The sequence below is a fragment of the Temnothorax americanus genome, unplaced genomic scaffold (genome assembly GCF_048541705.1).
Source record: "Temnothorax americanus isolate GAGA-0224 unplaced genomic scaffold, ASM4854170v1 Scaffold22, whole genome shotgun sequence".
Taxonomy (NCBI): Eukaryota; Metazoa; Arthropoda; class Insecta; order Hymenoptera; family Formicidae; genus Temnothorax; species Temnothorax americanus.
In genome coordinates, this window is record NW_027509360.1 from 2,093,481 (window position 1) to 2,105,532 (window position 12,052).

Here is a 12,052-nt window from a genome sequence, read left to right on the forward strand (position 1 = left end):
TTGGACATATCTATATCACGTTGCATTCTCTCGTGACTTTTGTTCTCTATTTTCTTTTATATGTTTTTATATGATATTAAAAATTATAAGTTATTTAACATAGATACATCTAAAGAAACTTTAATCTATTCTTATTCTTTAGATTACCTCCATTCCATTTTCAACTATTCACTGCATTACCATTTACAAATTCACTTGTGTAAGTGCGTGTGTGAAATATGTTTAAATGTATGTGAGTATCCGCAATGTGATGAGCTCGGGACCGTGGGTTCGCTAAACCCAAATGACTGTACGGATCAGTCATCTCTGCGGGATCTTTCTTCGTGTTATGATTAGCTTATATAAATGAAAAGAAAAGCTGAATATCATCACCAGATACGTTCCAAATATTTCCTTTTCCCATTCGAAAACAGAAACGGATGATAAAAGAAACTCACAATCACACAGATACTGATATGCGCAAGCATAGCCAATATGTTTCAGAAATGCATATCACAATTTGAATTGATATATACCATCATTAGTATCACTTCACATTTCGACTCACAAAAAATAATAATAGGAATTTATTATTTAATTTTCTAACAATTAATAAAAAAAAAAGTTTTATTTTTGCTTAAAACATATAGGATTATGCTTCGACCGTGCTTCTCAAAGAGCAAAGACGAGACGAAGGCAGGCACTCGTCACAGGATCAAAGCCGATGTCCTTTCCAGCAGTTAATACGTTTACGAGCTTCTTAGTTCCATTAACCAGACACACACAAGAAGGAATCAGCGATGGCGTTCGCTTCCGGGTTTCCCGACGTGTATACCCAAAGAGCCAACTACGAATCTCACACTTCACGTCTCCTCGAGAAGTCGGGCCCGGACTTAATCGCGTAAGAACACGTCAGATACGGAAGGACTTCTATTATAGTTTCAGAGTACTACGAGCTATACAGAAACGGCACGGGTGTATAGGATACGGTATGACAAGTGGGTATATGTGACATCACATTTTACAATTGCAAATAAAAAAAAAACATAATTATTATCTTTCAAATATGGTAATTTCGAAATGTTTTATGTTAAGTCCCTTTTATTATTTTGTCGAGTTTCTCGTATATATTTAAAAAAAATACTACCAAAAAATCAAAGTTCAAAAAATACCAAAATGTCATTACACTTTGACATAGAAATTAATACCTTCTATGCGAACTATATGTAAATTATTCTTATAATAAAGTCCCATCTTATAATTTTCTTGTTATTTCTCATATATTCTCTGCAGGACAAAAATTAAAGACATGTGACATATATACTTAACTTGTCTTCCTCATCAATAAAGAACATATTTACACGGTATTAATGTATTAAATAATATTTTACACTATATCTTCGAAAAATAAAATAAAACCTTTAAATATTTTCAAATACAAGGAAAATATGATATTTTTAAAGACATGTTGGTCTCTCGTGCTAATGAAAAGAATATTTCATTTCAAGAAAAGTATACACGAGAATAAGTTGAAACGTTGCATTTTCCATATCTACATAACTGCCTTATGTGTCGTTTCGTTTTTAAACGCGCTTAATTAACGCGCTTAATTAATACGTTTATGCTTGCGGTAAAAACTTTTAGCACGGTTATAAAAGTACGTTGAAAATTCGTTTTTTCGTTAAATTCCGGAGGAGTAGCGCTAAAAACCGGTCGCCCATTATTACTATCATGAGCGACAATAATTGTCTTTACGTAGCGAGCGTGATAAAGTACGAATTAATTTTTCGGTGATTTCTCGCGCGAAAAAAATCGAGAATTCGGAGTTGTTCTCTTTATTGCGCCATTAAACAAATTTGCGGGAGAAAACTGTCTTTGAGAGAGAGAGAGAGAGAGAGAGAGAGAGAGAGAGAGAGAGAGAGAGAGAGAGAGAGAGATTTTAGCATTTATATTTAATAAATAAAGTAAAAATCGTTCATTGTTCTATTAAAAAAAAGAAAAAATACACCGTAACCACCAGACTTTTTTGGAACAATGATTTTTTTAAACAATAAATTACAAGTATTATTGGGGAAACACCTCTCTTTCTCTTTCTTTCTCCATTAGTTATATGCATAGAAACGTCAATAGCTTTCGTTTTCATTACCTTCAGGCAGCTATTAATTACCCGCAGTATCGATAATCGATTCTCACCGAGCGGAGTCGTGAATAAGAAATCGGAGAAACGGCTAAAAATGGGAATCGCGTTCGCTATTTCGCGCTTCGACGACAACGCATATCGCCATTTCTTTTGCGTCGGTAATGCCGACGATAACTTTCGCGGTTTAGCTCGTTGAATCTGCCGGCTTCATCCGGCAGTTCGTCGCTCTCGTTCGAACTTCTTCCGCCGCGTAGCATCTCGCGAAACTTCGTATCCCTCGCATTATTGTATACCATAAATGCGCGGAACTTGGCGCTGCCATATTATAAGAAGGGGGACATGCATGAGATAAAAGTTTCACCGGAAGAAGTATCGGAAAGAGGCACACTTGCCGTGTCTCTCAAAATTTTTCTACACCTTTCTAATTATTTCTTATCTTTAATAACGAGATTATCTTAAACTCCAGTTTCCAAATTGTTTTCAATTATTATTGTTTGTTTCCATCTTCAATCGTGTCGGATGTCTCGCCGAAAGCTCACAATTTAGTACGTTTAATAAATTATGTATAAAAATGTTAGCGCACACACACAAATTACATTTTACTAAAAACAACCGAGAAAACTGTAAAATAGATTTTTTTTATTATTTTCTTATCGTGGGTGGTATCAACGTGTCAATAAAGATTCACGATTTTATTTGATTTGTAATCACGTGAAATCTGACGAGTATTACGAAGTGTTGCGAAAGGGGGGTATATACGAGAGTTATAACTTGGTGAGTTGTTTACGACAACTGTAGAAACTGAGAAAATTCCCAGAGGCTCGCCAAGTATCTCAATGCCTTTCGCGACTGTGTTCTACACTATATCCTATATACACGCGGAAAATCCGTAGCTAGGCGTTAACGTGTTTTATGATGGTCGAAAGGAGGGCGAACAAAAGTTTACCGCGCGTTGCCTGCAGAGCGTCGCATGTGACGCCGCGAAGGAGCCCTCCTTTCATCCAGCAACCCTCCTTCGAGGTTGCCCTTCCATCCGCGGTGGTTATATTTTTCCGCGGACAGGTTACAGCCACCGTGCTGTCCGTTTCCGCTGCATGCGCCACTAGCGTAATGCACTTTCTAAAAGACACTTAAATAGTCGTTAATACTCGCGATTGTCTAACTTCGCTCGGATACGTTTCGCCCACGTCGAAACGTCTCGTGTGCGAGACGAGAGGATTTATATCCCTGCTATACAAAGCTCATATTAGCAATATTTTAAAGATTTAGGACAATTTTGCGAATGCCGTTGCAAACAGAACGTAAGATCAATGCGTAGCCAAATAATGCAAGAAGTTTTCATCGAATAGATTTAATTATTATTTTTACTTATATTAATCGCGAGGAAAAAAAATTAATATTTAATTATATTAATCGCGAGAAGCGATTAATATCTATCTTCACAATATGTTGCGATAATATGTCAAAATATATTATTAATTATACAATGTGCAAATAGTTACAATTTTGTAACAGTAAAAAGTGTTTCATCATATTAATGCGTCTAAATATGTTTAATTAAAATCTCTCGTAATACTCTCGGTCGCATTATTTTATTACAACATACATTGTGTTTGACTTCAGTTAGCCGGGAAGTATTAATCTTCCGCAGTGTCGCTTACCAACGCACGCGAAATTACAGATAAGTAATTATTTATTTCCACAAGTGCACGCGCGTCCGCTGGATAGCAGCATGTAATCTCCGCGGCAGCTATTAACCAAATTAATTAATTCGCCAAGCAAATATCTCGAACGTGCGCACGATATACTAAACCAACACAAATGTTCTGTCTCTTCTCCATGAATGAGATCTGCTTCGCAAACTTGTTAGTTACCGCATACACATATCATTCAAATTGACGAAAGAGTTGTGGACATGCATATTAACTATAGATAACCTAACAGCTTAATAGCAAGTTTAATATTGAATGATTAATAAAAAGATCCCTGAAAACGTATATATGTTTCATTAAATTATCAAAGCGATTTTTGAAATTTCGGAATTAAAGATGTATCATCTACGAAATCTACATATAATCTCAGAAAATTTTTCGAAAGATGTTCAAAAATCGTTACCATAAACTAAACCGATATATCGTAATATTTTTTTGACACCTGTCAAAATCGCTCTTCGACTTCTTGTAACAATTCCCTCTTCAACGAGATTAATAATTCAGCGAGATCACCGGCGGCAAAGCAAGCAGAATGTCGTGCAATTTCGGATTTCTTTTTTCAGACCACGTGCCTAACAGAACTGCCAGACGTGGCGCCTTGCAACGGCACCGTGCGACTACCGCCGCCGTGCGAGGACTCGCCTAGCAGCGGCAGCAGCAAGGATCGCAGAGACGAGAGTTCTCGCAGGAGGTGTCGGCTGTTGGCGCCTGTCCTGCTCCTAGTGGCCGTCCTGCTTCTCGGAGGCCTCTGTCTGCCGTTTCTATTACAATCCGCGCCTGCCACGCACCAGCAGAGGCTGGACGTGATCAGGAGGATTCTCACTGAAGTGCCTCTGATCGACGGGTGAGTTTATTACCGAATTAAAAAATACCGAAAGTAAAACCTCGCAAAATGTGCTGCGGGTAAAACGTAAAACAGAATTTAAAACAAACTTCAATATACAAAGACATTCGAAAAATACAAATTGCTTTGAATTTCCCAATATACAGTCTTGTTTCCGGAGTATACAATCTCATTAATGTATCGAGTAATTATTCCAACATATCATATGTTTACATCGCGTAATGATATGGATATAACTCCCGGATACTCTCGAAATCAAATATAAATCTCATTTCGATTCAATCTTGCTTATTAATCTCAAGTAACATTGTAATATACAGATCATTATACATTTCAAATTATTATTCAAGTATATAATGTTCCGCAACTGATACTTGAATAAAAAGGATATATCATTGCAACATATCACAAATTTTCAAGTTAATCAAAAATAATTATTCACCTATATACACTGCCGAGTATCGCAAGATATCGTACTTGCTGCACGTAATGTAATATTCTTTTAAAACTCATATTTCTAATTCGCAGGCACAACGATTTGCCCTGGAACGTCAGAAAGTTCGTACACAATCAACTTGGCGAAGTCAACCTGAGCAGCGATCTCGGCAGGGTCGACCCTTGGGCCAGATCAGACTGGAGTCACACGGACATCCCTAGATTACGCGCTGGCCTCGTCGGTGCACAGGTAAATTCAACATAGCATTCGTTAGGTTCACCGTCCTTTCTCTCCGTCGACCATTATTTCTGTTTCCGGAATTTTAGTATCGTATCGCAATTTCTATGTTAATTCGTATTACGTTACACATTCATATAAATCAAAAATACATTATTTTATCAAAAATAATTGATAATGAGAAACGCTCGAAATTATCAAACATTATACGTTAGTCACATCAGCAATTGAATAAAAATAGAATATATTAAATTCGTGTATTTATCGCGAGATGATATCTGAATAAATAATATATTTTTTGCTACAACAAATTCTTTCAAGAAACTAATCTTATACCAATAGAAAATCGTTCGGTTTAAATGTAAGCCTTGATTTTCTTATATTATATACGCTGGTAAGAAGATTAACGACGATTCGGTGCTGATACAAGGGTTTCGGCACGCCAAAACTATCTTGAAGCAGCGAATTTACCTGTCACCGTACTAAGAATGATATTCAATTGCGGACAATTAGATATCAAAGGAAGCAATCCAACTTAAACAAAGACGCTCGCCGCGGCGCGCGTTCCCGAATATGACAGGTCGACCTTATCGATAACGGAGAGACCCGTCAGTGGCATAGAAACGTGCAATTCCAATTGGACCCAAACCGTAAAAGCCTCCAATTATCGAAACATATTATCCGAACGGAATAACTATGTGCGCAATTGTAGCGAATAGCGGTACTCGCGTTGTTGCTAAAGCGCCCAGGCAGTTTGCAAACAATTCCAATTCATTATCAGTTCTATCTGTAGCTGTTCGCTGTAACAGATCGGCATTGGCCGGCACACGGCGTCTGTAATTCTACTCGATTATACGCGGGCGCGTATGTACAATCCAATCGGATCGCGCCGAACGATGAATCGAAATGCCTAACGATGATTTGCACACAAACGATAAAACAGAAAATTTACTTGCCGCACAATGCCACTTGACGTAACTCGGCTAATAAGCGACTAATTGATGGCACTACATGAACTACTATGGAGAACTGCCCATGTGATAGCGTCTCGACGGATTCGAGTATCGTTCTTGCAACGATGTAACAATCGGCTCAATGAGATGTAAACCGTTGACGCTTAATCGACCGCGATTTCTCGACCGCAAATCTCAAACTGAAAAAAAAAATGCTAAACCCGCCGCCGACGTCGATCTATCAGCACGCGTCGCCATAAAAATCATCGTGCGCGCGACGTTATTAAGACCTCTCAATAAATCCGAGACTCTCGGCGTCTGGCCGCACGTCGTTTCTCTCAATCGTCGGTCTTGTATCTCGATAAGTTACGATCGTCGAAGCGGGTCAACAAGTGAGCACTAACTCTTATCGGAATCGAGAATCCTGCCTGTTCGATCCCGCCGTCTCTTGCCGTCTTGCCGAGATATTGGCAATCGACAGATACAGACGGAGGAAGGAAGCATCATCTACTTCGAGCCTTCATCGCCGCGTCCACGAGGTGTCCCGAAAAAGATATATACCGGCAACGAAAATTGATTCTCGGTATCGAGAAACACATTTTAGAGCCACTTTCCCGAAAAATTTCGACCGAAATCCGTGCACCTCCGCTCCGATAAATCTTAGTAATTTTTAAATTGTTAAGGGAAAAAATGTAATTTTCTTCCAACAAACTTAAAAATTTAGAAAACGGTTGGTAACGATTTCTCATTTATATTTTCTCTGTGGAAATGTCGATCGCTGGTTTATCTGGTGATACGCGATTAAAAAAGAAAGATAAATCGTATGCGGTGATATATACGCCAATAAGCCAGTATATAGAATCCGTTGCGGTACTTGAACGGCAGAAAATAGGTTCCTTTGATCCTCAGCAACTACTCAATTTTTAATCCAATCTGGCAAATGACTACCTTTGAAAACTTCAATTAGCCGATAAACGCTAATATAGAGTCATATTATAGCTTCGAGCGGGAAAAGATCAATTGTCGAAAGAAATATGTTATCTTCACTTGTCACGTAATTTTTTGCTTCAGCTAGACATTGTCTTTTATTTAATTCTGTTGTACGATCAAAAAAATCAAAATTCTGTACGCTGTCAAATGTTATATTTAATAAACCAGTATATTAAAGACTAGTATTTTAAATAAAGTAGGCCGAATGTAGCAATTTATTAGATTCATTATTATTATTATTATTGTAAATTATCAGCTTTTTTCATCTTAAAAATATATAACACATTTGTAAGAGAGAAATAATGTTACAAGTATTTACTCAATTTTAAAAACTGCATTAAAATAAAACAAATTAATTAAAATACAAGAACGCATATTTTTATCATCGTTGATACAGACTATTTGATTGGTGGAATAATTGCGTTCTCTGTTTTGAATCATTTCGACGCAAAAATTAAATACTTCTGTTTGGTTGTAAACGCGAGTGCTAGGATATTTATTCCGCAAATAAGTTATTCATCGGATTGAAAAGAGCAATAAGCGACGTAAAAGCGAGTCATAAAGGCTCATAAATGATCTAAATTAATCCGTTGCTATTATTGGCGTGTTTCCGATGCTGCATAATTTATCTATATCGGAAAATTTTATGGATAAATGAAATGGCGTTTGTACCCGATTCGATATTTATAACCTGTTACTCGCTTCGAAGCAACACATTACAGTGTGTTAGTCCATAAATTTTATATTCCCGATATAATTCGCGCGATCAAACACGGAGTACATCCTTATTTTTTATAGTCCGTTGTAATCCTCATTAATCAAGCGACAAGCGGATAAAGTAGAAGTGTAAACAAACACGATCGAGACTATATCGAGAGCGCGCGAGAATTTTGCTCCAGTTTTGCCGGTTTACGTCAAATTCAATCTCCGAGTACACTGCATTTATTTACTGATCGTGAACCCTTTTAATCCTAACAATTTATCAATCGCGCCGATAGACAGATAAGTGGTGGATTGTCATTCTCCTAACGATAGAAAAGGATTTATAAATCAACTGGCCTTTTTTAATTATTGATCGACTGTTTAACGTTAAAGATTATCCATTATCTAATTATTTGCGATTATCTGTCAGAAGATCAGTATAATAAAGTATTTTACATTTAACTATTTATTTAAAAAATCGTGTATTTTCTTTTACGGATTGAAAAGTTGCTGAAATAGATATTTTACAAATATATGTATCAAAAGCGTCGTATTTTTTATTATCAATGGTATACATTTTTATTTGTTGCGGCCTTAAAAAGAAAATACTGTGTATTTTAAAAATACGTGAAAAATCAGATATTTAATTAATACTGATGTATCTACTAAAATATCGTAGAGAGGGAATATTCTTTTTTTACATGCAGAAAACACATCTGAAAAATATTCTCTCTACTTTTTTCAAACAAAATATTATTCGAGCATTTTTCTGCTAAAGCGTTTTCGGTATACAAGTACTTTTTTACTCTTTTATTCACACACAATTATAATTGGATTTTAAAGAAAAACTCTCGATATATATATATATATATATATATATATATATATACGACAAACGATTGGATGCTGATTATTTAATCGCTCAATGAGCTGATATATCCCGGTAACGGCTTCGCACCTCGGTCTACGGCTATATTTGCGATTAGCTGGCCTCTTCCTCTCATCTCCGTCATCGATACCGGCGTCGCGCCCGTTCGCTCTTGGCCCGCGGAGAATATTAATGGTCCTCTGGGCACGTTCCGTGACAGAGGCAAGCCAATTTCGATCTGGATCAATGGCGACGCCATAATCAGCAAAGCCCTCGGCAGAGCCATTCACTTAGGCCGAGGCTGCTGGCGCCGCGGCAATCGTGGCGCTAATACATCGCTATAGAATCACCAATACCTAAACTCCCCCTCCCCTACCCCCTTCCGCTTTCTATCTTCGCTCTCGCATCTCCTCGCATCCTGACTGCGCGTATGACCGTTCGCATTCACATCGTGTCTCATCGTCGGACCGCGCGCCTTCGAGATTAAGCCAGAAATTAGATCGTGCCCGAGTGAGTGGCCACTCCACGAGAAATAATCGCGTGACGAGAAATTATCTAGGAATTTTCGATCTCGTGCGGGAAGGGCGTTTCACCATGAGCGACGTGGAGTAGTATAAAAGTAAGAGCCTGATCCGACCGTACGCGTACTTTAACTGAACGTTAAATAGCCCGGTTAGGGCGGTTGTAGGATTCTGTCTATCAGTGCACATCGTTAATTATAATGACGGTAGAAAAATATAAACGTAAAAGTACATAATAATTTGCCCTTTTATTTGTCATATGATTCCGTTATTAACGTTCTACCGAGATATTTATTGAGAAAAACATTTTCTCAGTTCCGACTAAACTCTCGATCACGTTTATTTGAACCCAAATCCACGATAACGAGTTGTGATTCTTGTATGCGTATAAGTTTCGTTCGCCACGCGAATATTCGCCCGAGGCTCCGATAGCGAGGCATACCGAGCGATTAGTCATAATGGGCCGGCTCGTATAATAGTCCGAAGTCAAGAGCCCACGTACTCATTACGTATTCTACCTATAGCTCGTGCTGCAGTCGGAACTTGAACAAGTTTGCACCGACACTATTTGAATGTCGAAAGGGTGGGGGTTAGTTTGGCGGACTTGGTAACGGTGCTGCCAGTGTCAATGGGCCGGTAAGGTCGAGGGAAAACTTTAGGCTTCGATTATCAAGGCGCTAATTACGTCGACTCGCGTGCACCTCGCGTCGAGCTCAAGTTGTATTAAAATTTCTCATTACCAATCAGTACTTGAATGTCAACACGATACATGTGATCTAACATAAATTTAGAAAAACATCTTGAAATTTACAAGGGGAAAACCGGAGAATCAATTTGTACAAACATTCCTATTTAACTTTCTTTATATTATCGCGAATGTTTTTTGCACGAATGTATTTAAACGAGTTTGAAAGTTTCATAATCAAAACTCTGGATTTCAGTAAAAAATCATTAAAACACAAGTTAATACATTTATACATACGCTCAAGATAGAATGTTTGTTCCATTCTTCACGAGGTATATCAATCATTCAAAATTTCCTTTTTACTTTTCTGTAAAAATAGTGTAAATGAATGCATAATAGTATATTTTTAATAAATTTTTATTTTTAAGAGTAAGAAATAAATCGCTTGTAAATATGTACTGATATAAAAAAAAAACTGGCAAAGAACTGTTATTATAAGTCTAAGTTTGACAAATAAGAAAATGTCTGCACTTGGAGTGATTTTTTTTTTTATTTTTAAGCACTTTTATAATGTGATGTTAAATTACAGGTACAAAATTGTGCCTATAATTTAGAACATTTCAATAATTCAAAGACTTTATTTTGGCATATTGCGATCATCGAAACTGCCCGGCCAGTTCTCACTCTGTTTCAGTTCCCAATTGTCTCCTTTCGACTTAATTTGTTTGCACCTTGATCAGCCAATAAAAATTTAACGCGAGCATTTTTTCCTCTGGGAACCGACTGTTGCAGCGCCGATAAACTGTTAATTATTGCTAACACCCTCTTTTTACTTTAATTCTCTCGTTCGCGCAACTTGTGGCGGATTAATCGCGAATCATTCGCGCTTCATTACGGAAACATTGTTGTCAATTTACGAAGAATTAGTAGGTGACTTAATTAAAAACTTTGCGATTTTATTATTGACGGTATTCGCTCTTCCCGGATGGAATTTTAAACATCAGCGAAAAGTTCGACGCGATCGTTCGAGAGAGAGAGAAGCTGCTTTACGTTTAAACTGCGAAGTATCATTGTACCACCACAACTTCGCTGTAATGCAAGTTTATAATCTTATATAACATTTATTCGTTCCCAATAAAATGCTTAACACTTAAATACTAATTTATTAAAGTCTTGACTCACGCAAAAAAAGATAAATTTATTTCATCAATTATATTAATTAATCTGCATTAATACTATTCGTTGAATAAATTATTTAAGAGCAATTGTGGGAAAATTGAATTATGCTCCCAAACTCCCAAATCGTTACTTGAAATTAACAATCAAAAACTAAATTAATTAAAGTAAGCGGTTTGATCAAAGATGTCGATCCATCAATCACATTTCAATAAATTACAGGAACGAGAATGGCAACCGACCTGCCACTTGTCCCTCTTGTTACCTATCTTTCACTTGAGTTTGTATGACTATACCTACGGCTACATCCCGTATACGTTGTTACTACATCGCATTCTATTTATTGAAACATTGAATATGCTAAATATTCTATTATTCCTTTGAATTCTATTATATTTCGAAACTGCATTGCAGTTAAATTAAATTTTCGTGATCATTACCGTGAGATTAATCCGAAATTTTCACACAATTTATGTTAAATATAGCGATGTGTTATTAAGTTTTAATTAATCCCAGTAATTCAATTATAACAAAAATAAGTTTAAAAATCGTTTTGTGCATCGACGTTTGTAATAAATCTATTTGCACAAAATAAAAAAAATCGATGAAGTATCAAAGTTGCACGATACAATGATGATATCAACTGAATAGCAGATGTCGATATGTCAATCACTTTTGAAAATCGTCAGAATTTAGTCTATGTCCTTATTCACCTTTGATTTCTATGAGAAGACACTTTAACATTATAACAACATTATAAAAATCGATTATCTTCGGTAAACAATAGTCTTCAAGAATTTCATTCATTG

At 36.7% G+C, this 12,052-nt stretch overlaps 2 protein-coding genes across 6 annotated transcripts in view; one reads left to right on the forward strand and one right to left on the reverse strand.

Moving 5' to 3' along the window:
- The window catches only part of LOC143898137 (uncharacterized), a 331,198-nt gene that overhangs the window by 252,507 nt on the left and 66,639 nt on the right, over nt 1-12,052 (reverse strand). The window lies entirely within an intron of this gene.
- The window catches only part of LOC143898129 (dipeptidase 1), a 130,407-nt gene that overhangs the window by 73,143 nt on the left and 45,212 nt on the right, over nt 1-12,052 (forward strand). For all 3 annotated transcript variants that reach the window (XR_013257107.1, XM_077407353.1, XM_077407354.1), the window contains exons 4-5: nt 4,395-4,675; nt 5,204-5,360. Coding sequence is in view for 2 of the 3 variants with exons in the window: in XM_077407353.1 (XP_077263479.1) it covers nt 4,395-4,675; nt 5,204-5,360 (438 nt within the window). In the remaining variant the exon portion in view is untranslated. The remainder of the gene's footprint in view (nt 1-4,394; nt 4,676-5,203; nt 5,361-12,052) is intronic.